The sequence below is a fragment of the Lemur catta genome, chromosome 17 (assembly GCF_020740605.2).
Source record: "Lemur catta isolate mLemCat1 chromosome 17, mLemCat1.pri, whole genome shotgun sequence".
Classification (NCBI taxonomy): Eukaryota; Metazoa; Chordata; class Mammalia; order Primates; family Lemuridae; genus Lemur; species Lemur catta.
The window spans coordinates 22,220,754-22,248,185 of NC_059144.1; the positions used below are offsets into that span (position 1 = coordinate 22,220,754).

At 39.6% G+C, this 27,432-nt stretch overlaps 2 protein-coding genes across 6 annotated transcripts in view; one reads left to right on the forward strand and one right to left on the reverse strand.

The window, feature by feature from the left end:
* Window positions 1–27,432, reverse strand: part of PHF20 (PHD finger protein 20) — a 108,498-nt gene that overhangs the window by 16,386 nt on the left and 64,680 nt on the right. For 4 of the 5 annotated variants that reach the window (XR_006729488.1, XM_045528673.1, XM_045528675.1 and 1 more), the window contains 4 exons: window positions 5,705–5,983; window positions 4,165–4,263; window positions 3,293–3,457; window positions 2,155–2,333 (listed from right to left, as the gene is read on the reverse strand). Coding sequence is in view for 4 of the 5 variants with exons in the window: in XM_045528673.1 (XP_045384629.1) it covers window positions 2,155–2,333; window positions 3,293–3,457; window positions 4,165–4,263; window positions 5,705–5,983 (722 nt within the window). In the remaining variant the exon portion in view is untranslated. The remainder of the gene's footprint in view (window positions 1–2,154; window positions 2,334–3,292; window positions 3,458–4,164; window positions 4,264–5,704; window positions 5,984–27,432) is intronic. The other variant, XM_045528674.1, reaches the window with a different exon arrangement.
* Window positions 16,603–16,773, forward strand: LOC123622386 (small nuclear ribonucleoprotein G-like). The gene has a single exon (XM_045528677.1). The coding sequence runs from the start codon at window positions 16,603–16,605 to the stop codon at window positions 16,771–16,773; it is 171 nt and encodes a 56-aa protein (XP_045384633.1).

A 27,432-nucleotide genomic window follows, 5' to 3' on the forward strand; every position in this document is an offset into this window, starting at 1 on the left:
AACAAAAAGAGCACTACTGTGGTACGTCCATACCATGCACTACTGCTCAGCAATAAAAGGGAATAAACTATTGAAACACATAACTTGGATGAATCTAAAGGAAATTATACTGAGTGAAAAAAGCCACTCTCAAACAGACATATACTACTTGATTCCATTAACCAATAATCATAAAAGTATGTAACTAAAGAGATGAAAAACAGTTTAGTGGCTTCCAGGGTCTAGGGAAGAAAGATAAAGGGACAAGTATGGCTCTAAAGAGTAACATGAGGGAGTCTTGTGGTGACAAGACACTTGAGTATCTTGACTGTGGGAGCAGTTGCACAAAGCTATACTTATGACAAAACTGCACGAGCTATATGCACACACAAATGAATACACATATATAACTGGCAAAATCTGAATAAGCTCTACAGATTGTGCCAATGTCAATTGGTTTCTTCATTTTGATACTGTACTGTGGTTGTGTGGGCTGTTGGCATGGGAGGAGGACTGGTGGAAGAGTTCATGGGACTTCCCTATATATTTCTTTGTACCCTCCTATGAATCTATAATTATTTCAAAATAAAAGTGAGGAATAAAAGCACTGGGAAAATAAAAACCAAAAAAGCAAGTGTGTCTACTCATTCTCTGGTCTTTCTCAAAGTTTAAAGAATTATGGCAAAGCTCTGAAGTTTCAGAAAAAAAAAAAAAAATCAAAGGAAAGGGGACTGTTGAGTACGAAGAACACAAATTCAAAGATAAGAGGCATAAATCCAATTGTATATTAAGTCAAGATCCAAAAGAGAATTTCAAAAAAATCAATGCCATGCCAACCTACAGCACTATAAGGGCAAGGAAATAATATTCTAACACAGCAAGCAAGCCAAGGGGTCTGGGCCTTTTTCTCATAATGTCAATAAAATATACAGATTCTTACTAGGTAGTGGACAGCCACCCTTTACTGGGAACTCCCAAACCCATTCACATAGTAACAGAGGTGGGCCCCAGTTGATCTTTGTGGACAATGTAACCCTGCCCACACCCCCCAACCTCTACCATCACCAGACCAGATAACTAGACCAAGGGTGGGCATCTGAACCAAGACAAACTTCTTCCTGTTCTGGCCACAGGAGACTGTTCCAAAGGCTAATATCTGATCTAAACCTGGCTGGAATTCCTTGCCCAGGAATTTATAACAAAATTGGGACCAAGATTCCAATCTCAGGCTAGCTTATCTCTTCAACACAAAAAAATGTAAAATTAGGGAGAAGGAGATGGGTCACAGGTGACCATTTTGCATTTTCAAAGAAAATAAGTGGCAAAAGAAAAAGAATCAAATGGACTCCACAGAGAAGCAGGAAATGAGGTAGACCAGGCCCATCCAGGCAGAATTACAGGTTCCTGAGCCTGGCTACATCCTTACCTCTGGGTTCTAGGACCCAGTCTATTTTCCCAACAATATTTATACTTGGCCCTAAAAGAATCCTAACCAACATACCATGACTTTAAAAAAAATTCAGATTCCCAAGCCAGCTGGGCAGCTGCCAAGACACCCAAGGAATTTATGACAGCCCTTAGAGTCAGCCAGACCGCAGCCACCCCCACCAGAACAGCCAGGGACAGCAAGAGAAAAGCCAGCGGCATGCAAGTGCTGGCCAGTGATGGGCTCTCCAAGCAGATGGGAGATCCCACCTCACAGGCACATCGCAGAGATGGAAATGACAGATACAAATGTCAGGAAAATAAAGTACAAGAAACATAAGTTATAAAATCAGCCTCCATTACTTTTAAAGAAAATTTACCTCAAAGAAAAGGTATAGGTCCATAGGAATATTAAACTGCCACTCCACAGATGTGGGTCCCTGCCGGTCAACTCCTTACTTTGTGACCAGAGGCATGGCCCTTCCCATTTGTGGCTCCCAGTTGCCTCAAGCAGAGCATGAGAGGTTTAGACTCAGTGATTCCTCAAGTACTCTCTTAGCCTATTAATGGGCTCCTATGGCAGCCTGGAATTCTGAGAAAGCCAAACCAAAAAGTGAAGCTCAGTCTACCGCTGTCAATACTATAAATCTGGGGTTTCTGATGTGACTCGCCATTGCTGCTGGCCTCAAAATTTCCCTCTAAGGACCAGTTTGTGCTTCTCTAGACCTGTTTTCTGGAAGCTCCACCTACCTGAATCATGAAGTCATTTTCCTCCTGGACCTCACAGATGCAACGGACCACCTCAAAGTCATAGTGGTCATCCCCATCAAGTTCCTCATCTGGATTGGTGGTCACATCCACATCTTGGCCATACTCCTCGTCACTCCAAAGAAAGCTCTCAGAAGAGGACTCACTCAAATTATCCTCTTCTGGGAGGAAAGAGAAAACAACAGTCACTATTTTAAATTATAGTTATAAAATTTGAAAAACCCTAGATTGTCAAGAGTAAGAAAATCACCTTATAGACCCACTGCTCCACAAGCTCTCACAGGGATGGGAAATGGTGATAACAATCTGTTCCTTGGGCCTGTCATTTAGTAATGGCCCAACAAAGTATGATGCCTAGTAATGAACTGAACTCCATTTCTTCATTTCACCAACAGAATGAACCCCAAGGTCACTGGATGCTCAAGGTCACAGAGCTCGTTGGCAAAGGAACTACAACTCTCATAAACCATGGCAGATCATCATCCCTAACAACTCTAAAATGTTCCTCAGCCTCACCTTGTCCAGCCAGGACCTGGTTTACAGTCAGTCTGTACTCAAAGCCACCTTTAAAACTCTGTAGGCACTGGGTGTAAGAAAGGGGAAAATTCCAGGGATAATCAGAACCAGAATCATTATGTCTTAGTGCCTGATTAGTTATAATTATAGCTAACTTCTACTAAGGGCTTATTCTGTACCAGGTACTTTTCTAAATACAGGCATATCTCATTATATTGCACTTTGCTTTATTGTGCTCCAAAGATGTTTTTTACAAATTGAAGTTTTGTGGCAATCCTGTGGTTCAGCAAGTCTATCAGCACCATTTTTCCAACAGCATGTGCTCACTTCAAGTCTGTGTCAGCATTTTTAGCAAGAAAGTATTTTTAAATTACAGTATGTACCATTTTTTAAAGACATAATGCTACTGCACACTTAATAGACTACAGTATAGTGTAAACATAATTTTTACATGTACTAGGAAACCAAAAAATTTGTGACTTGCTTTATTGTAATACTCAATTTATTGTGATGATCTAGAACCAAACCTGCAAAATCTCCGAGGTATGCCTGTCCTTTCCAACAAATGATCAGTAAATATCAGCCCAGTGGACAGCCTCCTTACCAGATGCTTTCACTTTCCCTTTGTGGTTTCCAGATTCTGAGCCATGGAGCTGTGGGCTCATATGGACCCCAGGCTTGTGTGAGGACCCACACCTGGTAACAGCAAATGCCTTGGGTGGAGAAGGTTCCTGGGAAGTGTCACTGATCTCCTCACTGCAGGGGCATTCTGGGAGAACAAGATCAGGAAGGAATGAGCAACACCTGACATCATGGCATTCAAAAAAAATCAACCTCATCCAACCAAGAGGTCTGCTATTCAAATAGCTCTAAGGCTCAGGGATAATTCAACTACAAAGAGGTATGGAGGGAGATTTAGAGATTAATACTTCCAGCTATCTCTGAGACTCTCAAGCCAAATGCCTCCTCGCCATCACATCCTCCCTCTTTCCCTGATAAGATTGCTTTTCTAGGACAGAAGATATACTGAGAATAAAACAAGGCATCCCTTTAATTCCCAAGGTTGGAACATAGATTTTCTAAACATTTTTGTAGGAGCTAGACACACACTTTTCAAAAAGTGACTCCTTTCTTGAGAGGGCTCAAAGATGTGTACTTAAGAGTTACGTGTGTGAACAAATACAGTCATTCACCTGTACATCCACTCACACTTTGATGCCTTCAAGTGTGTCAACCTGTTACAGGGCACACTGGCCAATGCAGCCAGTGAGAGGGCTTCTAAATGCCAATCAGGCCTTGCAACACCTGGTAAGTGGGCTTCTGCCCTGCCAGGGCCCAGACTAGACTGACTCCACAAGCCCTGGTAAAGGCCAGCTGGTCCCTCTGTTCAGCTAAAGCTCAGAGATCACAAAGGGAGAAAACCACCCCTCCCCACCGTGGTAAGAAAACCTAACAAACCCTCAGGAGAAAAATTACCAGGTTTGGTTTTCTTTTTCTTTTTCTTTTTCTTCTTTGGCTTCACTCTCACAAACTCTTTGAATTTCTTCTCTTTATTCTTTTCCTTGTCTTTTGCAGCTAGAATTAAACCCAAGTGTTGGCATTTTAGTGCTTTGTTTTCAATGCTGATATGTTTATTCTTTTCTTAAGTAATTAGGCATGTTCAACGAGAAGAACTGGAACAGGTAGTAGGCCAGGCTGTGCCTGGGAGGTCACTTTCCTTCCCTCTGAGGGCTCTGGAGCTGGCTGCCCGAGGCAGAGCCACTCCTCCAACACTCAGCCTTTAGATCCCGGTCAGCACACTCTGGACAGCTGCCTGTTATTGCAAATGAGGGTTAGTGAAACACACCATGCTCATTTGTTACATGTTGTCTATGGATGCTTTCACCTTTCAACAGCAGAGCTGAATAGTGAGGACAGAGACCTTCTGGACCTCAAAGCTGAAAACACTATCTGGCCCTTTACAGAAAAGTTTGCCAACCTCTACTTAGATCATTGCTACTCAACTCAGTTACATACCGCAATCACCTGGGGAACTTGTTAAAAAGACCCAAATGCCTGGGTCCCACCACAGAAAGAAAGAAAAGAAAAACAGAAAAGCTAATTTCTGTAAGTTTTAGGAGAAATTTTCAAAAGGTTCTCTGTAGTAAGACATAAAATGAGATTTTATGGTAACCTACACTATCACCATTGTGATTTCTATATAAAATCAACAGTACTATTAGAAAAGATCTTCAGTTGTATTTAAGATGAAATAGGATTTACATGTGGACTCAACAGTAGAATCACACATCACCTTTTAGTTCTTTTGTCCTGCTGGCAGGGCAAGGGCACAGGTTTGGGGGGGTAGGATGACAGCACCTGTGCTGTTCTGTCCCTGCTGGCTTCTGAAGGAGCACCCTTTGCTCAACTGCCCCCACTCATACTAGGAGCACCAAAGCTTCAGCAGCTGTGTGACTTTCTCATGGTAACTCTCGGAGTTAGTATTCCTGCTTCCTTTTTTTTTTTTTTTTTTTTTGGAGACAGAGTCTCACTCTCTTGCCTGGGCTAGAGTGCCATGGCATCAGCCTAGCTCACAGCAACCTCAAACTCCTGGGCTCAAGCGATCCTACTGCCTCAGCCTCACGAGTAGCCGGGACTATAGGTATACACAACCATGCCCCACTAAATTTTATATATATATATATGTATATATATATATTTTTTAGTAGAGAGGGGGGTCTCACTCTTGCTCAGGTTGGTCTCGAACTCCTGAGCTCAAAAGATCCATCCGCCTCAGCCTCCCAGAGTGCTAGGATTACAGGCGTGAGCCACCACGCCTGGCCGATTCCTGCCTCCTTGAAGAGGGCCATAGCTCCATGATGCAACTCCTGAAGATCACTTATTATTTTCAATCTTGTGGGATTCACTTGGACCAGACCAACCTAATGCCTACTTTCTGTATGTGAGAAAATGTAATAAGCACTATGACCCAAGCAGCAGGGCCCTCCATGACACAATGCAGAACCCAGATACTTACTGGGGGAGCTGGCAGAGACCCGCTTCCTGGTCAGGTTCTCCTGGCTGGCTTTGTCTGAAGCTGAAGCGCCCCTGGTTTGGACATGCCTCTTTCCTGGGCCCTCCTCTGGCTCTGGTGACTTCTCCATTCCATGGAAATACTTCATGTGATAGTGCAACAGTTTGGCTTTGCGGAAAAATTTTAAACAGTCCACAACCTTACATCTAAACTTGTGGTCTAGGTCGATAGCTGGTGTGTTAGATGTCACCAAATCATCTGTTTTCTTAAAAGTATTTGTTACTGAAAAAAATAAAAACAAAAGCAAAGATCCTTTATGTTTATCATAGTTATTACAAAACATGCATTAACACATGGCAACAGAAGTGAAAGAGTAGCATGCATATATATCCTGAGAAAGCAATCAGACTGCCATTACCTCCCAAAATTACTGTTAGGAAAGAATGAAAACAACCACAGGTCAAATAACAAGAGACTAAACTATGATTCATCTTTAAAAAGAAGAGATCAACATGTTTATTTAAAAAAGCCATACAAGTTCTCAGGGTTTCACAGACTTGGGGGAAGAATAAGGAAAAATCCTCAAGAAAAATCAAGGATCTTAAGCCAGCACTTGTTACTCATGAGTTGGATCAGACTCATTTTCACCACCATCCTGGTAACCTGTGTGCGTGGAGAAAACCAGGAAATATTCCATAGGATCCCTTTATGAAGCCTAAGAGACTTTACAACAGTTTTTGCACAAGGAAGGTGTAACTGTTACAAAGCGTTGAGTAGTGAGCCTCTGAGATTTCACCATGTACTTTGTTTTGCCACATACTTTGTTTGATCAAAAGGACCTAGAAAAGGAGGAATAAGTTCTAGTGTTCTAGGGCACTATAGGATGACTATATAGTAATTTATTGTATACTTTCAAATAACAAGTAGAGCAGACTTTTTTTTTTTTTTTTTTACTAATTCCATAATAGATTAATAGAGCAGACTTTTGGGGGGGGATGGTGGAGGTTGAGACAGGGTCTTGTTCTGTTGCCCAAGCTAGAGTACAATGGCACAATCATAGCTCACTATAACCTCCAATGCCTGGGCTCAAGTCATCCTCATGACTTAGCCTGCTGAGTAGCTAGGACTATAGGCGCACACCACTACACCTGGCTAATTTGTAAATGTTTTTGGTAGAGACAGGGTCTTGCCATGTTGTCCAGGCTGATATACAGCAGATTTTAAATGTTCCCAACACAAAGAAATTATAAATGTTTGAGGTGATAGATGTGCTAACTACCCTGATTTGATCATTATACCTTGTATATGTGTATTGAAATATATACTGCACCCCATAAATATATACAATTATGTGTCAATTAAAAATAATAAAAGCAAAACAAACAGGACCCAGAGACTCCAAGAAAAACCAAAACCACCAACTGAACAGAGCTGGAAGGCAAGAGGAGGACTCAGAACTTGATCAAATTAAAAAGGACAATAAAAGCGTGGACCGCCCCCCCCCCCAAAAAAAAAACAAATAAGCAAAAGGCAATGGTCTGTCATGCACCAAAGATAAAAAGTAAAGCTGTCACAAGGACTTCATGTGCGTTAAAAACTCCATTTATTGAGGAGTACCTTCAAAATGTCCTTGCCCCAACGAAAGCAATCACCTTAAACTCAAGTCATTCCTACTCTACAGATTTGGTCACCCAAGAATATCCTGAATGGACCTTTCTTGAGTGAAACCAGTTTTTCTTAAAAGCAATGATACAATTTTCATTAAGAGTAGGTAATATGCTAAACCTTTGGTCAGTACTATGATTACATTTTCAAGTACTATTCCTATAATGAGAAGGAATTTTAAAATTATTAAATTCAATCTAAATTATATTCTACATTTCAAACTTAGGTTTGATGAGCTAATGGGTGCTACTATATAGCCAATTTAAACAAATAAAAAAATTACATACACATTCCAAAGCAGAACGCCTTAAAATCACTTTCTACCCATGACAAGAGATAGAAGAGGTTCCAAATCAGTTAGATGCAGGTAAAAGAAGAAAAAATAACATGATGTGAAATGGAATACATACTGCTTAGACAACCAACTGTATAGGAAAAGCATGTCAGTGGAGAAATGCAAAACTCAAACCTCTAATATAGCCCCAAATTCTTTCTTAAAACAAACAAACAAAAAAAATGGTTTCTCTGGAATTCCTTCCTCTTGGGACTACTAGGTTGAACCATATAAACTTGACATTTATGTAGATTAAAAAGGCTAAATATTGGCCATTCATAAGGTTCAACCCAATAATCCCTTTTTCATATGACAAACAGTATTTCAAAAATCAATGCAGACAACTCTGCTTACCACTGAGTGAACAAAGTTAAGGTTCAAGGTCAGAGGACATGAACACTGCCTGCCACTACCTGAGGGTGACAGTGGCCAAGTCCAGCTACAGTAATCTCAGCCATCCTTAGGCTTATTTGAAGCCCTGGTTTGTGATAAACTTGTTTATAATGGAAAAGCAGAATGCCAAAATACATTGGCTGGGCGTGGTGGCTCACGCCTATAATCCTAGCACTCTGGAGGCTGAGGCCGGCGGATCGTTTGAGCTCAGGAGCTCAAGACCAGTCTGAGCAAGAGCGAGTCCCTGTCTCTACTAAAAAAAATAGAAAGAAATGATTTGGACAACTAAAAAATATATATATAAAAAATTAGCCAGGCATGGTGGTGCATGCCTGTAGTCCCAGCTACTCGGGAGGCTGAGGCAGTAGGATCACTTGAGCCCAGGAGTTTGAGGTTGCTGTGAGCTAGGCTGATGCCACGGCACTCTAGCCCAGGCAACAGAATGAGACTCTGTCTCACAAAAAAAAAAAAAAAAGAATGCCAAAATATAAACATCTCTGAATTAAAAATTTGAGAGTTAGAAATGAGGAATTTGAACCAATTCCATGAAGAATTAGCAATCTCTCTATTCAGAAACTTTGTACCCTGTGTACACACAATGGTCATCTGCAAAAAAAACCAGCACAGTTGCTAACAGTGTAGGCTCTGCAGCTGAACAGCCTGTTTCAAATCCTAGCTCTTTCACCTCCTCCCCTGCCTCAGTTCCTCACATGCAGGGTATAGATGATAATGGTAACTCCTTTACTGAGTTGTGAGCAATTAAATAAATTAAATAAATTACATGGAAAGACCCTAGAAAAGTGTATGGCACATAATAAGTGCTCAATAAATATTGAGCACTTATATAATATCATTTTGGACATATTGCAAATGGGACTTATGGACAGCATCAGAAGAGAGGCACTAATTCATGTGCATGTGCACAATGTGTGTTTGTAGACAGATGTGTGAGTCTTTTAGGGGTAGAGCACATGAGCCTTTCAGGAATTAACCTGCTCATAAGCAGAAAAGCAGAAGTCCCCACCACTCCCAGACTCACTGCATGCTCATGCCAGAGGCAGTATGGTATAGTAGAAACAGCCCAATTTTAAATCCCAGCTCTACCCTTCATTAGCAGCATAAATTAGCTGTGAAGGCTAGTCTGATTATCCAGCTTCTTACCTATAAAAGGGAAGAATACCACCTACTGCAAAGAGTTGGAGAGAGGGTTATAGATAATATATGTACTTGGCACAAAGCGGGTGGTCAATAAATGGAAGCCAGTATCATTCCATAAGCAGGCTTATGTTGTTTCTGGAAAGTGGCTGGAGACAGCTAATTATCAACCAAATGTGAAACATTTCTTCAACCAGCCCTCATATATATACGCTGGCTGGGAGACATGTCAACCTATAAGCACTTAATTTTGCCTATATCCTTCTAAAAGTGTGAAATCCAAACCAACCACAAGATTCCTAGTATGGCTATTCATAATTCAGTGGGATTATTAGACCCACCTTTTGAAACATCTTTCACTAAGGAAGACAAAAGTTTCTTTCTTTTTTGTTTGTGATAGTCACATTATACAATACAGGATAATACCAAACTTGGTTTACCAAAATCTCAAACATTGTCTGTCTTTTTTTTTTTTTTTAAAGACCAGTCATGTGCAGCAGTGAGAAGGTGGGAAAGAGTAGCACAGGAGTTCAATCTGTATCTGATTGTGAACAATCAACTGAGGTAACTCACAACCTTTGGACCAGTCTGTTTTGTCTTTCTAAAACATAAAGTGCATTTTGCCTTTCCCCTAAGTAGTTTTGTGAAACTGTATGTTGGAAGTAGCATTTATCCCTAATAAACTTCATCTGATTATTTTAGTCTAAGAACTTTGTAATTCTTAAATTGCCTGAGATCTGTATATTCTTAGGTCTTCATCCAACTTGTGACTAAAGATGTCCAGTAGGACAGAGCTGAGGACAGCCTTGGGAACAGCCTTCAGACTGACAATCAATTAATCTACACTTTCTGGGTAGAGTTGCCCAGGCCAATTCCATTTCATCTATGCAGACTACTAATGCACTTATACATCTCTTTGCACACAAACAGATTTCAAGAAGATCTGACCAAATTGAAAGAAAGATGTGCCTGATCTGATAATCTACCAATCCAGGAAACCTCTCAAAAGAAAATGAGTTTAGTTTAGCAGAATAAAAACTCCTCTCTCAAAAAGCAAAACCCAGATTCTTCACAGCTAAGCAGAAGGCAGGTACAGCTGGACCTCCAAAGGAGAGCAAGGTTGGCACTAGTGTGGACCAGCTGTCTCTGAGAGGTGGCACGAGGATCAGGAAGGCTCAGGTGAGCAGAGAAACACCCCAGGAGAGAAGACACTGCCAGGTGTCACTATCACAAAGACTATGATCAAACTAAGAGCTCTTTTTAAGATGACAACACTAATAAAACAAAGTGAGTTGCTGCTTTTTATCTGAAGGAATAAAGATCAAAAGAAGAAAGATTTGAACGTTATGAATTTTCAACCATGCAAGTTCAGGAAGTAACATTTCCAATAAACCCTACTAGTGAAGTATAACTCACTGTTATAGAAACAAGCCCATCTGACTATCAGCCTGTCAGTAATCTACCCTGTACTGCTGGAAAAAAACAATCAACAAAACCATCAGGGTGAGGCAAGCAGCAAAGAGGGTATGAATCAGATGTGCACAATAACCTGTGACAAAATCTGATAAATTACACAACTAACTATAATTTCAGAACCACAAATCAAAAAGTAGATAAAAATGGCATATAGGAATAAACTGTTTATGCTAACTTTTCAATGATGACAAAATGTTTAAGATGTGTTAAATTAAAACAGTAAAAAAGATAAACACCCCAAGACTTAACAATCATCCCTTTTGTCATGAAGGGATTACAAACTAGACTATTTTATTTTTGATTTCTTTAAAATTTTCTTTTGTTCCTGTTCCTGAAAACTTGGTTAGACTATATTATTTTTGAACCCAATAAATTTTTAGAGATACAAAAAATATTTTCCAGACTTCACAACTTTATCAATTTTCCCACACTACAACCAAAAGGAGCCCTCTGTAAAACACAATAAAGGCTGCCAGTTCAGCCAGTCCACATCATGTGGTTCCCTCTGTTTGACATGTCCCACTCACATGCAAACCAAGTCCCCCCATCCTTCAAATGCCACCTCCTTGCACAATGCTTTCCTTGGTCTCTCAGCAGAAAAGATTCTGTCCTGCCTTCTCAGAATTCCCTAAGTAATTCACAGAGAATAAATCTTATAGTCCTTGTCCCTTTACTATTTGCATTACAGTTGGTTTTGTTCATTCCTTTTTCTAAAATGTTGAGAAGGGGAATGTACTCCATTCTTCACTTCTCTTACAGTACTTATCTTAGTGTAGTACTACGTCAAACAATGGAGCTACCCTCTCTCAGACTATTTCCTCATCATTAAATGGGAATAAATATTTCACAAGGCTACTATGTGTTTCTTCAGTAGAAGAGAAAACCCATTATTAACTGCAACAGGTTAAACATTATTTGTCGTCATTATCATCACTGACCTCACAGTTGTTTGCTTAGATCAATCAAATTTATGCATAATCTCAGCCAGGGGGCCGTATATCAGTGGCACAACCTGCAAAATTATGCCCTACTTTATTAATCAAACAATGACATATTAGTGGTAATTAATAAAAACAATAGAGTAAAATGATGCAACTAGCAAAAATGTTCTATGTTTAAAAGGAAGAATAGAATATGCACAGTATAGTTATACTAAAGAAAACTCACAAAATATGAGCAAGATAAAAACTATATATAACATATAAAATATAATAGTATATATTATTTGCTAAAATTGTAAGAATGTAAACAATGGCAACCTTTTTCTTATGGCACTTCAAAGTCTTAAAAAAAAAGTTTTTTTCCTACTTTTCCATGTTTTCTAATGTATTACCAAAGCCATATGATTTTCATGGTAGCAAAAACATACATTTCTATTTTTACATCATACTGCTTGCCAGAACAGTTCCTGTGCCATGGTGATGGAAGCAGTCAAGAAGCTGGAAGAAGCCGGGCGCAGTGGCTCACGCCTGTAATCCTAGCACTCTGGGAGGCAGAGGCGGGTGGATTGTTTGAGCTCAGAAGCTCGAGACTAGCTTGAGCAAGAGTGAGACCCTGTCTCTACTAAAAATAGAAAGAAATTAGCTGGACAACTAGAAATATATAGAAAAAATTAGCCAGGCATGGTGGCACATGCCTGTAGTCCCAGCTACTCGGGAGGCTAAGGCAGTAGGATTGCTTGAGCCCAGGAGTTTGAGGTTGCTGTGAGCTAGGGGGACACCACGGCACTCTAGCCCAGGCAACAGAGTGAGACTCTGTCTCAAAAAAAAAAGAAGAAGCTGGAAGAGCCACAGCTTGCCAGAAGGGCCTGCTGGGACACAGTCTACTCTACATGAATCCCAAGTCTCACACACAGGTGTGTATTCCCCAATGGGAGGACAGTTCATTTGGAATGTACATCACTGGTGGCACCAGCTAAGTGATGTCATCTTCTCTTAGGATACCATGAGTCCTTGTCAACATGGGAGCAGTTACTAGGATACACAGGGCAGAAAATACGTAAATTAAATCTTCAAGGGAGCCTGGTTCAAAAGTGAGGAGTAATCAAATTACTCTTGGGATAGAAGACAAACTACTGAAACCGATTTATTCCTGTTTTAGAAAGCAGTATGAAAATCAATATTTCCAACCAGTTACTGGTATTACCATTTAAATGCCCTGTGCTCTTCCTTGTGTTTAGCAGATTTTTGTTTGAAGGAATCAAGACAAAGTACAGAGCTTGCTCTTAGGTGTCCAGGCTAAAAATGCCAAGTCACCCTTTGCTCTTGTCACTCCTAAATTACTAATAAACATTGGTGTATGCAGATAAAAATGGTCCACAGATTTTGCTTTTAATAATGGTGACTCTAAGGAATGTTTTCTTTATCTTCTTTGGGGGGAAGGAGGGAAGACAGACTCTGAGATGTCTTCTAATAACCCCTGCCTCCTGCTATCATGCCCTTGCGTAATCCCCTCTGCCTGAGTATGGGCAGCACCTGTAACTTGTCTCTCTAATAGAACAGGACAAAAGTGACAGTATGTCACTTTTGTGATTATATTACGTAAGACTATAACGTCCCGTCTTACTAGTAGACACTCTCCCTTGCTCACTTAGTGTCATGAGGCAAGGAACAGAGAGTACCAGCAGAAACTGAGGCCCTGAGTCTAACAGCTTGTAAGGACTGAATGGTGCCAACAAACACGTAAGCCTGGATCCCTCCCCAGTAGAGTTTTCAGATGAGACCATGGCCCTGGCCAGCTCCTTGATTTCAAGCTTGCAGAGGACCCAGCTAAGCTGTGCTTGAACTCCTCACCCACAAAAATGGTGAGAAAGTAAATGTGTTGTCTTTAGCTACGTCTGTGGTAATATTACCAGACAGCAATAGATAATGCAAAGCGGGATCAGCAGTCCTCTCATTTTCTATATAATTGGATAATGCTTTATGCTTTTCCTTTTACAGTAAGCATACATTATTTTTAGGCTAAAAAAGTTTTTCAACTATGTTTTCTGAAACTTGGCTTAGACATAAATGTCCTGTTCAATCTTTTGTATGCCCATTGACTGTATCTAGAAACCTCACAATTAGATGACTATGATGGTGATATTCAGCCTGGCTGGCAATACGCAGTCTGGCATTCAAGTCTCACGTCAATCTAAGTGTCATCTTGCTTTCCAAACTCATCTCGCATTATCTACAACGAGGCCTCCAACTGCTGGACCCGGCAACTGCTTCATGCTCTCACAGCTCACACCTGTGCTCAGCCTGTGCCCTCTCCCTGCCACTCCTTCCTGGCTCACAGCCAAGTTTTCACTTCCATCCAGACCCAGCTTGCTCCACATGCAGGAAGGCATCCAGATGGCCCTGACACTGGAGGACCACATGCCACCAACTCCCAGCACAAAGGACTATCTGCTGCACTTCGTCATTAACACTCAGCATCTGCTCCTAGATCCTCTATCACTTCTCCAGCCAGAGGATAAGAGCCACTTCTCGTTGTCTTGTGTTCCCTCAGCACCAAGGCCCAACACAGTTGGCATTTTTGTCAGCAATGACACCACATGGCCCAGTAGTTGGATATCTTTGTGACATGTACCTCAAATACTATAATGAATATAACATTTTCAGGTCCATGAAGTAATAATTTTCTCAGCTATGAAGCAACTAAAAACAATCAAAGGGAAACATGAACAGATTTAAATATTCAAGGCAAGTTCTGCAAAATGCTTAGAAAGAAAATTAAACAATCAAAATGACCAAAAATGGAGAAGCAATTAAACAAACTTATAGCAAGTCTGCATTATGTAGTTGTGGGGGGGGGAAGGTGGTTAGAGATGGGGATCTTGCTATGTTGCCCAGGTTGGCCTCAAATTCCTGGGCTCAAGCCATTCTCCCACCTTGGCTTACTGAGTAGATGGGACTATAGGCATATGCCATGACACTCGGCACACATTATGTAAGTCTAATCAGCCATTCAAAAGAATGAAGTAGGCCAGGCACTGTGGCTCATGCCTGTAATCCTAGCACTCTGGGAAGCTGAGGCAGGAAGATCACTTGAGGTCAGGAGTTCGAGACCAGCCTGAGCAAAAGCAAGACCCCATCTCTACTAAAAATAGAAAAATTAGCTGAGCGTGGTGGCATATGCCTCTAGTCCCAGCTACTTCCGAGGCTGAAGCAGGAAGATTGCTTGAGCCCAGGAGTTGAAAGTTGCAGTGAGCTACAATGACGCCATTGCACTCTAGCTGGGGTGACAGAGCAAGACTCTGTCTCCACAAAAAAAAAAAAGTAGCTCCACATTTACTGATATAGATAATCTTACCTCCAGAGAGGGGCATGGGACAGGAAGGCAGGTAGTAAAGAGGAACTTCCATATTTTTTCTGCGTATTCCTTTTTTTTTTTTTTGAGACAGAGTCTCACTTTGTTGCCCGGGCTAGAGTGAGTGCCATGGCGTCAGCCTAGCTCACAGCAACCTCAAACTCCTGGGCTGAAGCAATCCTACTGCCTCAGCCTCCCAAGTAGCTGGGACTACAGGCATGCGCCACCATGCCCGGCTAATTTTTTCTATATATGTTTTTAGTTGTCCAGATAATTTTTATTTCTATTTTTAGTAGAGACGGGGTCTCGCTCAGGCTGGTCTCCAACTCCTGACCTTGAGCGATCCACCCGCCTCGGCCTCCCAGAGGGCTAGGATTACAGGCGTGAGCCACTGCACCCGGCCTTTTTCTGCGTATTCTAGCAGCAATGAGCACATCTCACACCCAGATCTTGGTTTCTTAAATATAATTCACCACTTTAAAGAAATCAGGGCTTTCTGGAGAAATGTACAAGATGAGCTTAGAACTCAACTTGTTGTGCAAGAAAATAAAGAAGTGCTCAAAAAATGATATGACATAGGAGTCAGTTTGGAATGCTCTCACTGGCCAAATCTGGGACAATATTAAAACAAATAATGGTAGAAATAGATGATAACCCATAGAACAAAGTAAGAATCCATGAGTCCATATGGATATAAACAAACAAGGAAACGAAGGAAAGGAGGGAGGGTGGGAAATCTCCTTATGACAGTATACAAACTGATAAATGTTGAAGGAATGATGAGAGTTAGAAATCATCATTTGGCAGCCATCAAAGTAAAAATCATTTCATGCAAAAAACATCAGTGGATACTAAAATAGTCAGTAGGAGTTTGATGACGAAACAAGATATTAGTTTCAAAGTATCCTCTTACAAGAAACTTATTATAAAGGGAAAAATAGTACCTTTACAGTAGAGAATGCTAGTAGATACTACCTTAGGTAAGTGATCAAAGTTACTATCACCAGTAAATGGGACCAGATTATCATGTGCCTCCTGACAGAATGCACTTGAAAAGGACACAGCATTACTTGTGTGGTATTTCTGCTAAAAGTGAATAACCTAAATCTAATTATCAGGATACATCAGAAAAACCCGATTTTAGGGACATCATATTCTTCAGAACTGTCAAGGTCATGAAAGACAAAGACTGATTATTTAACAGATCAAAGGAAACAAAAGAGACATGACAGTCAAAGTCAATGTGTGCTCGTGGATAAAATTCTGACCAGAACTTTTTCCCCACTTTTGCCACAAAGGACATTAAGTAGAACTAGCAAAGTTAGAAAAAGGTCCTGATTTTGATCATTATATTCTGGCAATGTAAGAGAACATCCTTGTTTTCAGGAAATACATGCTGATTTACTTAGGGGTAGAGGCCTGCAACTTATTTTCAAACAATTTGAAAAAAATACTTACTTTGAGAGAGGTCAGACACAAGACACTCGGCCTACCGCGGAACCATGCGGGCAGCCATAAATTCTTAGACGTCTCTGATTCTGCGGTGCAGAAACCCTGAGCATAGCTCACCCTCCCGAGTTGAAAAATGAAATTAAATGGTGGCAGACATGTCCAAGGAATATTGTGGGGATTTCATTCCTTCATGAATCTTGTGATAGATGAATGTGTGGAGACGGCAACTAGTGGGCAACAGAAAAATACCGGCATAGTGGTAACACAAGGAAATATTATCATCATGTTAGAAGCTTTGGAATGAGCGTAAATAATGGCTGCTCAGCAGAGAAATCCATGTCCCCTCTCCAAAGGGCCTGTTTTACTATAATGTCAAAATCGGGTCATATACATTTTCGTATTAAACTTTTTGTTAAATTTTAAAAAACTGGAGAGAAAATACTAAAGCAAACATAGTAAACTGCTAACAACTGGGCAATCTATATTCTCCAACATAGGGAAAAGTATAAGGGAATTCTTTGTGCTATTTTTGCAACTTTTTTACAAATCTGAAATTATTTCAAAACAAAAACTTCTTAAAAATATATGCAGAATTGCTTCTACTGTAGGCATTTTGGGAAAAATATATACGTAGAAAAAAATATATGCACTAAAACTACTTTGAGTCCACAGAATAAGCAGAAGGAAAGCAATCCTGCTAACACACAGTCCTGGTGGACATTTCAAGCCTATCCCCTAGAATGCAATCTCTATACTTGGTCCCCATTTAAAAAAAAAAACAAACATAATTCAGCATTTATTCCACAAGGTGGCAGAGCTGCCCCAAATGTCAGAGCTGGGTTTGGAACAAACAGCTAGCTGCCTCTCTTCTGCTCTGGACTAGATGTGTTGCATTCCCCAGCATGTCCTCCTGCTGCCTAAGAGCCTCCTTCGCGCCAGTGTCTCAGATAGTGACTCCATCTCAGTTTAGAAATGCCAAAACTGTGGCACCAGCTCAGGAAAGCAATAACTAAACAGTGACTAAGGCAGCATCCTGACCTCCAGGGGGCTGGCTGGATGTTTCTGATGGCTGTCCCGCCCTATTTCCTGCTTACTTACATAATACATTCCTGGTGAATGAGTTCTCAACAACCTCCGGCTCCCGCAGCAATCTTGCTGGATTGTCCTGAACTCACCACTAAACCCTTGTTCCAAAAGAAACACCAGGAACACCACTCAGTTTCCAGATCAACATATTTTCCCCCTTCAAATTAAAGAATTCCAAAGGCACCACCCTTTCCTGGAGCACTGGTATTACTTGTACCACACATTATTCTTCAAACCTAGCCACCTCACTAAGCTTCTTACTCTGAGTGTACACGCTGCTTTAATGAGGCCCCAGAGAGCAGTGGTAATTTTGCATCATATACTATGCAATGTTCCTAAAGGCAGGGACTCTGATCATTTCACTTGATTTATATAGCACCCAGCCTCTTATTAAATAAAATTAGGTACCCAGTCGGAAGTTACAGACTCTACATTACCAAACATTAGGAAGTGTGCAACTCTGGCTAAGTCACTCCTTGCCAAATATTGGGTTCTTTGCCTATAAAACAGGGAGAGACTGGGTTTGGGGAGGCCAAGGTGGGAAGATTGCTTGAGGCCAGCAGTTTGACACCAGCCTGGGCAATATAGCAAGACTCTGTCTCTACAAAAAAATTTTAAAATTAGCTGGATGTGGTAGTACACACCTATGGTCCCAGCTACTTGGGAAGCTGAGGCAGGAGGATTGCTAGAACCCAGGAATTTGAGGTTATGGTGAGCTATGATGACACTACACTCTAGCCTGGGTGACAGAGCAAGACCCTGGCTCAAAAGAAATTAAAAAAAAAAATACAGGGAGAATTAATAGTGAAAAGTTAGACGCTCTGTTCTACTGGGTAGAGTGCAGTGGTGTGATGTAATAGTAGCTCACTGCAACCTCAAACTCCTGGGCTTAAGCAATCCTCCTGCCTCAGCCTCCCAAGTAGCTGGGACTACAGGCACACGCCACCACTCTCAACTAATTTTTTCTATTTTGGTAGAAACGGGTCTTGCTCTTGCTCAGGCTGGTCTGGAACAACTGACCTCAAGCGATTCTCCCGCCTTGGCCTAGAGTGCTAGGATTACAGGAGAGAGCCACCAAGCCCAGCCTATAATTGGTTTTAATGTTTCTTAGTACACATTGGTTGTAAAATTTATAGAAAATAAATCAAAATAACTTTCAATCAGGTGCACTGGCACACACCTGTATCCTCAGCTACTTGAGAGGCTGAGGCAGAGGATTGCTTAAACCTAGGAGTTCAGGGCCAGTCTGGGCAACATAGAAAGACCCTATCTCTTAAAAAAAAAAAAAAGACTTTATAATTTTTTAAATAGGGGTCCCAGCTGCCTTAATTCATAGTTGTAAAAACTCATCAAAAGGCTAGTATTAAACAAATAAAAGTTATCTTAAAAAGTATACTGAATGAAGACAAGATCACTGCCATAAATGAGGGTAAAGTACTAACTAAATCCCTGGTGAAGTTTCAGGAAGGTCCTAATTATGATCATTGTATTGTGGTGATATAGGAGAACATTCTTGCTTTTAGGAAAGACACACTGAAGTATTTAGGGATAAAGATCTGGAACTTACTCTATTTTTAATTAATTAATTAATTTATTTATTTTTGATAAATCTCAATGAATAGATGGAACTTATTTTCAAACAATTCAAGAAAAGTACTTCAAAAAATAGAATAATAAAATAAATATGACAAATTGCTAACAAAGGGAAATTTGGTTAAAGGTATATTCTTCGTACCATTTTTTGCAACTTTTTTTATAACTCAAATTTTTTCAGAATAAAAACTTCTTAAAACTATACACAGGAAAATTACCTTGAGGCCACAAAATAGCTAAATGTACTAATGTACAGATCCAAGTGAATGATGCAGGACTATCACCCTATCCTGAGAATGTAGCATTTTACAGTAGCTCCATAAACTCCTCAAAATGACTCACCTCAGTTTTATAGCAACTTATCTGTTCACCCTTAACCCACTTCTGGAAGCACACCTGACAGTTTCAGAAAAGACTCTGTAGTCATGCTATACACACTGCTTTGCCTCCATCTCCAAATGCTTAACTGCTACCCATCCTTCAAGGCCAAGTGCAAGTACCACCTTCTTCCATCCCTGCCCTCAAATCACCTACCTAAATATCACACCTCTGTCCCAATAGCAAATCCAAATAGCAGTTAATGAACACTAAGATCAAGAATGCCCATTCATCTTTGCATACAACAGTTAGCAAAACTCCTAGCCATACAGTAAAGGCTCAATGATTCCTGAATTGAAGTACTATGTAGCAGGCACACATTTTCACTATCATTCTTCTCTCTACTCCCATAGCTTTATTCTAAATGTTTCTCATGACATCACTTTACTTTCTCTCTTATAATATAGGTAGCTGAAGTCTTATCTATTCCCCCAGACAGAAAGACCTGGAAGGGATGGACCAGATGTCCCAGTAATCTCTCTAATCCTTAGAACAATGAATTCTCAGTTTTCCACCACAATACATGCTTGGTAAAATGACAGACCATAAACACTCACAACTTCCCAAACGAAAACGGCTACAACTCTATGACTTGGCTACAACTCTATGACTTGGCTGCAACTCTATGACTCTCCTACTCAGGAAACCACACAGAACACAAGTTCATGAAAGCAAAACTATTACAGTCATTGTGCTAAATCTTAACTGGTTAATTTAAAGGTATATCATTTGCAAAAACTATTACAGGCATTACCCTGAAACTAAGCTGGTTAATTCAAAATTATATCATTTGTTAATTTTTGATACTTCAGTAACAACTCCCTATTCATTTTATTTACTTCTTTTTTGAGACCAGGGTCTCACTCTGTCACCCAGGCTAGAGTGCAGTGGCATGATCATAGCTCACCACAACCTCAGACTCCTGGGATAAAGCAATTCTCCTGCCTCAGCCTCGAGAGTAGCCGGGGCTACAGGCTTGAGCTACCTACTATGCCTGGCTTATTTTTCTTTTCTTTAGAAACGGGGTTTCACTATGTTGCTCCGGCTGATCTCAAACTCCTGGCCTCAAGCAATCCTCTTGCCTCAGCCTCCCAAAGTGCTGGGATTACATGCGTAAGCCACCGTGCCCAGCCTCCTTATTCATTTTCTAACTGACAACAAAGACATCAAGACGTCACAGATTAGAATCACTGATCCAGACCATGCGGCAAAGTGTCCCACTTCTACTAGATACTTAGTAAAAAGAAGATTAGCTGAATGACCTTGTACTTCTATTCAGTCTTCTCTCTTGTTTATTCTATGTTTCCTGCAGAATATTCACAAATGAAGCAGCTTAGAATGGAGTCTGGCACTCGCTAAATATTTGTTGGCTAAAATGAATGAATGGACAACAGCCCATTTGCAAGTAGCCCTGGTTATCTGTGAATGGCCAAATAGGCTGAGCTCAGATTTAGAAAATAATGTGAGTTCTCCAAGGGCATGACTCTAACTTCTGTTTTACAGCATAAACAAATGCCTGCCCAAGTAGAACAACTGAAATTGCATTCTCCTCTGGCTTTTAACTCATCAAAGCAAAAAGCATATACCTATTTCAAAAAAATACAGGAATGCCTACAATGTGAGCACTACAATCCCAGAAATTATGTGTGTGTATATTTTGGAAAAAGATAGCCTTAAGGCCCCACAAAGTATATAAACTTTACAACAGGCACTGGATTTAGCTTCTAACCTAGTCTCCAAACTTATCTTGTATGCATGGCATAATTCCTAGTAGTGCAGAGACAATTAACTGCCAATTTCAAGTGATATCTAACACCACCCTTAAGACAACATAATTAAAAGCTTAATCTGCTGACTTATAAAGAACGTGCCTGTCATCTAGAACTCTCCCTGCCAAAACAGACAACTAAATTCTGAGATTAAATTTCCACCTCATTTATACATCAGTTTTAATAATTTCCTCCACATGACAGAAAAGCAAGTTGGGAGGAAAGAAGCCCTGACACTGAGAGGAGGCTCAGCAGGAAAAGGGAGATCCCTTGCGTGACCATGAGCCTGAGGCACGGCACTCTGGACTCAGCTGCACAAAGGAACAACAGAAAAGGAGCACAGACGAGCCAGGAATGAATACTTGAGTACTTTTCAGTTCCCCATTTTCAAACAGCTGCTCTGCTACAACATTTATGTTAACTATTAATATACAGCATCTGGTCAAGACCAAAAAAAAAAAAAATGAAGTTACTCAAACAAAAATTCTTTTACTTATCCAAACAAAAGTATACAATTCTGTAGACATTATCATCATGATGGTATAAAAGTCTTATAAACAGCCACATTAAAAACAAAATGATTTAAATGTCATTAACCTTTTCACGATGTAAAATTTTGTTTATAACTTAAATTACTGTTTTGTTTTGTTTTTGAGACAGCATCTTGCTCTGTCACCTTGGCTAGAATACAGTGGCATGATTATAGCTCACTGCAACCTCAAACTCCTGGGCTCACGCGATACTCCTGCCTCAGCCTCCCAGGTAGCTGGGACTACAGGCATGTGCCACCACACCCAGCTAATTTTTTCCATTTTTAGTGAAGACGGGGTCTCATTCTTGCTTAGGCTGGTCTCAAACTTCTGAACTCAAACGATCCGCCCGCCTCGGCCTCCCAGAGTGCTAGGATTACAGGCGTGAGCCACCGCGCTCAGCCCCATTAAAATTCTTAAAAGGTGGCTTATGCTGAAATTAAAATGATTTTTAATTTCTTTCTTTTTTTTTTTTTTTTTGAGACAGAGTCTCACTTCGTTGCACAGGCTAGAGTCCCGTGGCGTCAGTCTAGCTCACAGCAACCTCAGACTCCTGGGCTCAAGCGATCCTACTGCCTTAGCCTCCTGAGTAGCTGGGACTACAGGCATGCGCAACCATGCCTGGCTAATTTTTTCTATGTATTTTTAGTTGTCCAGCTAATTTCTTTCTATTTTTTATTTTTAGTAGAGACGGGGGGTCTTGCTCTTGCTCAGGCTGGTCTCGAACTCCTGAGCTCAAACGATCCTCCCGTCTCGGCCTCCCAGAGTGCTAGGATTACAGGCATGAGCCACCGTGCCCGGTCTCTTAATTTCTTTTTATCTTGATTATTTTTCTTGCCAGTCAACCTTGCAATAAATAAAATTATTTATGGGAAAATGCATATATAAACAAAAATAAAATAAATTTAAGTTTTATAACATATATAATATAAACATACATATAATATATACATCCACAGTCATATATTCACAGAAAAATATAAATATTCTAAACACTTTAAAATCTTCTCAACTTCATTAAAAAACAGAAGTTAAAAAATGAAATCTAGGCTGGACATGATGGGTGGCTCCTACTTAAAATCCTAGCACTTTGGGAGGCTGAGGCAGGAGGATCACTTGAGGCCAGGAGTTCAAGACCAGCCTGAGCAACATATTATAAAAACACCCCAGTCTCTTAAAAAAAAGAAAAAAAAGAGAGAGAAAGAAAGAAAGAAATCTTGTTTCCAATGTTAACATAAATTAGTGAAAATGTAAAAGATGAACAATATCCAGATGGCAAGGATGTGAGGATCTACCATTTCCTTGGTAGATAACACGAAATATAAAGTGAGATGATCTTTTTGGAGGATGATTTGGTAATGAAATTTAAAATGTGCATTCCCTTGAATCCAACAATTACACACAAGAGAAACTTAACCTATAGGTCTATTCTCTGAGTGGTCAAAAACATATATGTTCAAGGATTACCACTACATCATTGTTTAAAATACCACCTTCTCGGAACCAGGTGCAGTGGTTCGTGCCTATAATCCCATCTACTTGGGAGGATGGCTTGAGGAGTTCAAGATCAGCCTGGGAAACAGAGTGAGATCCCATCTCTAAAAAAAATAAAATAAAATACTGACTACTTGGAAATAATTTAAATGTTCATCAAAAGGGAAATGATTAAATATAGATGAAATATTCTTACTAGAAACAAATATTTAACCATTGAAAAGAATGAGGTAGATGTACTGACATGGAAAAATCTCAATAAATGCTATAAAAATAAATCAGAGAACAATAAGCCTATAATTATCACACTTAACATTTAAAAATGATAAAATCTTAATTGCTTCCCTACTTATGTAAATGCACAGAAAAAGATCTGGAAAAATCACAAACTAGTAATAGAAGTTTATCCAAAAAGAAAAAGTCAAGATAGAGAACTTTCACTTTTATTCCTAGTACCTCTACATTGTTTAGATTTATTTACTTACTTATTCATTTTCCTGGAGACAGGGAGGGTTTCACTCTGTCACCTGGGCTAGAGTCCAATGGCATCATCATAGCTCACTGCAACCTGAAACTCTTGGGCTCAAGCAATCCTCCCATCTCAGCCTCCCAAGTAGCTGGGAGTACAGACACATGCTACCATGCCCGACTAACTTTTTTATTTGTTGTAGAGATGGGATCGTGCTATGTTGCTAAGGCTGGTCTTGAACTCCTGGCCTCAAGTGATCCTCCTACCTAGACCTCCCAAAGTGCTACGATTACAGGTGTGAGCCACCATGCCCATCATGTTTGGATTTTTATGACCAGCACACATTATTGTATACTGCTTTTTAAAACGGAAAAGTAAAATAAGTACACACACATACACAAAAAGGTAGCTTAGATGTTCTTCACTTTAGACGACCAATGATCAAGAACCATCCTGGGGCTGGGTGCGGTGGCTCACACCTGTAATCCTAGCACTCTGGGAGGCTGGAGCGGGTGGATCATTTCAGCTCAGGAGTTTGAGACCAGCCTGAGCAAGAGTGAGACCCTGTCTCTACTAAAAAAAAAATAGAAGCAAATTAGCTGGACAACTAAAAATATATAGAAAAAATTAGCCAGGCATGGTGGCGCATGCCTGTAGTCCCAGCTACTCGGGAGGCTGAGGCAGTAGGATTGCTTGAGCCCAGGAGTTTGAGGTTGCTGTGAGCTAGGCTGACACCACGGCACTCTAGTCCAGGCAACAAAGTGAGACTCTGTCTCAAAAAAAAAAAAAAAAAAAAAAAAAGAACCATCCTGTACTCTGACAATTAACCACAAACATAACACTATCAAAACTAAGAGTTTAGACCAGGTCCAGGGGTCTAAATTACATTACCAATTACAACCAAATAGCTATCAATGCAACAAGCAATCACTATATGAGAGAAAAAGCATCCCTCTGTGTGGTTAAATGTATATGATTTCCTAAGGCAGCATATTAACATGAGGTGGAGGTTTCTCTTTCAGTAATGGTAAAATATCTCATATTGGAACAATCCTTTTGCATATAAGCATTACAAACTCTAGAAAAAAATATTACAAAATAAATACCTAAAAGCACTGGAGAGCAACAAAAAGCAGGCAGAAAAATAAGAGGAGTCAGACATTTGGAATAAGGAAAAGAAGAGAAGAGCACGGGATGAGTTTTCCATTTTTTAAGGTTTTTTGCCCAAAAGCAGGCCCCTGTCAGTAGCACCAGGGAGCTATAATTCAGATAGAAACCTTTAGTCTTACTGGTTGAAGAAGCATAAGACAAGTTCAGTGCAACTACAACAGGTTGAAAGAGCAAGGGAAAATCCTAGAAAGAAGAGAGCCACAAACAGGTGGCCCAAATTTCTGCTTCTAAACTCTGCCTAAATCTCTGGCTAAACTCTGAAGGTACAGAGCTCCAAGCAGCCCAACAAAAGCTAGAAGAACTAAACAGAGATTTTAGCTGCTGCTCATTGCAGAGGAAAACAATGTGAACTTTGAGTTCAGCCAAGCTTACTGTGCTATAAAAATAAAGAAATCAGTATTCTTTAGAAGAACACAACCTAATCCAAACCACAAGACATCAGTCACAACGTTCAGGTTACAATCCAAAACATTAGGCATATGAAGAAAAGGCAAAGTGTGGCCCATTGTCAAAAGAAAAGTCAAAATAATCTAGATGTTGCAGTTGGTAGACAAGGACTTTAGAGCAGCTATTAAAACTATGCTCATGATGAATAAACAGATGGGAAATCTCAGCAGAGAAACAGAATTAGACAGAAGGACCAAATGGAAGTTCTAGAACTGAAAAGATTTAACATAAGAATCAAGTGAATTCCCAAGTAGAAGCCAGAGAGAATGGGGCACAACAAAATATTGAAACAAATTATGGCTGAAATTTGATGGAAGACATTTGTTTTCACATTCAAGCTCAGTGAATCCCAAGCAGGTTAAATACAAAATAAAACAAACCTAAATATATTGCAGTCAAACTGCTAAAAACCAAAGATAAAAAGAAAAAATGTGGAAGCAGACAGAAATAAAACAACACATTACAAACAGGGGAGCAATGACATAAATGATCACTCACTCCCTTCAGAAACAACAGAAGCCAGAAGAACATTATTAAAGTGCTCAAAGAAACCCACAAGTCTATATTCAGTGAAAATATCCTTCAAAAATGACAGTTAAATAAAATCACGTTCAGATAAACAAAAACCAAGAGAATTAATTTGTCATCAGGAAACCCACAAGAAAAGCGAAAGGAAATTTTTCAAGCTGAAAAGAAAGCTTCAGGAAGAAATGAAGAATACCAGAAATGATAAACATGAATGTAAGTAAGACTATCTTTTTTGTCTTATTGTCTTTAAAACACATAATTGTTTAGAGCAAAAGTTATAATACTATATTGTGAATTTTACAGCACATGTAGATATAAATCATGTGACAACTACAGCATAGGATAGGTTAATGGAACTAAACAACATTTTACATAAAATGGTTCAATATTAACTCTAAGTAAACATGAAAAGCATATATATCATAAATCCTAGAGTAATCTCTAAAAATAATGCTAAGAAATATAGCTAAAAGCTAACACATGAGTTAAAATGGAATTCTAAAAAAAACTCAATTAACCTAAGAAAACAGGAAAGAAGGAAAAGAACAAAACGCAAATAAGGTAAACAGAAAACAAATAACAAAATGTAGACCTAAAACCAACCATATCTATAATTACATTTAATGTTAGACTAAACATTGCAGTTATTAATAAAAGGCTTTACTATATGTTGTCTAAAAGAAGACTTCAAATTTAAAGACACAGTTATGTTGACAGAAGAGATAAACAGAATCACCAGGCACACAGTAAGCAAAAGAAAGCTGGAGTACCTATACTAACATCAGATCATCTTTGACTTGAAGTCTACTCTATTACCAAAGATAGAGTGGTATTTCACATTATAAAAGGGGCAATTCACTGGGAAGATGTAACAATTATAAATGTGTATGCACCTCATAACAGTACTTCAAAATACATGAAGCAAAAATGACAGAATTAGAGGAAGAAATAGACAAATACACAATCAGAGATTTTAACACCCCTCTCTTGGAAGGAGAAAAAACGAGATCCCACCCCCATAAAAAAATCATGGAGATACTTATCAGAAAAATACCATCCTTGACTGTTCACAGTCAGTTACAGATTGAACTCCTTGTTCTACTACTTTCCCCCCTCCTCACTATTGCACTTGACTAGTCTTAAAAAAAAAAAAAGAAAAAAGAAAGAAAGAAAAATACCATCAACTACCTTGACCTAATTGACAGACACAGAACAAACACACAACAGTGGTAGAATACACATTCTTTTCAAGTGCATATGGAACATTCACCAAGATAGATCATATTCTGGGCCATAAAATAAGAGTCAACAATGTAAAAAGATTGAAATCCTACAGAGTATATTCTCTGATCCCTTGGAAATGAAACAACATATTTCTAAGTAACCCATGGCCAACAAATAAATCACAAGATATTTTAAATTGAATAAAAATAAAAATACAACATATATAAATCTGTAGGATGCAGCTAAAGCAGTGCTTAGTAGTAAATTTATAATTT

Coding starts and splice junctions, on each gene's coding strand:
- LOC123622386 (XM_045528677.1), top strand. CDS start 16,603: ATGAAATTAAATGGTGGCAGACATGTCCAAGGAATATTGTGGGGATTT.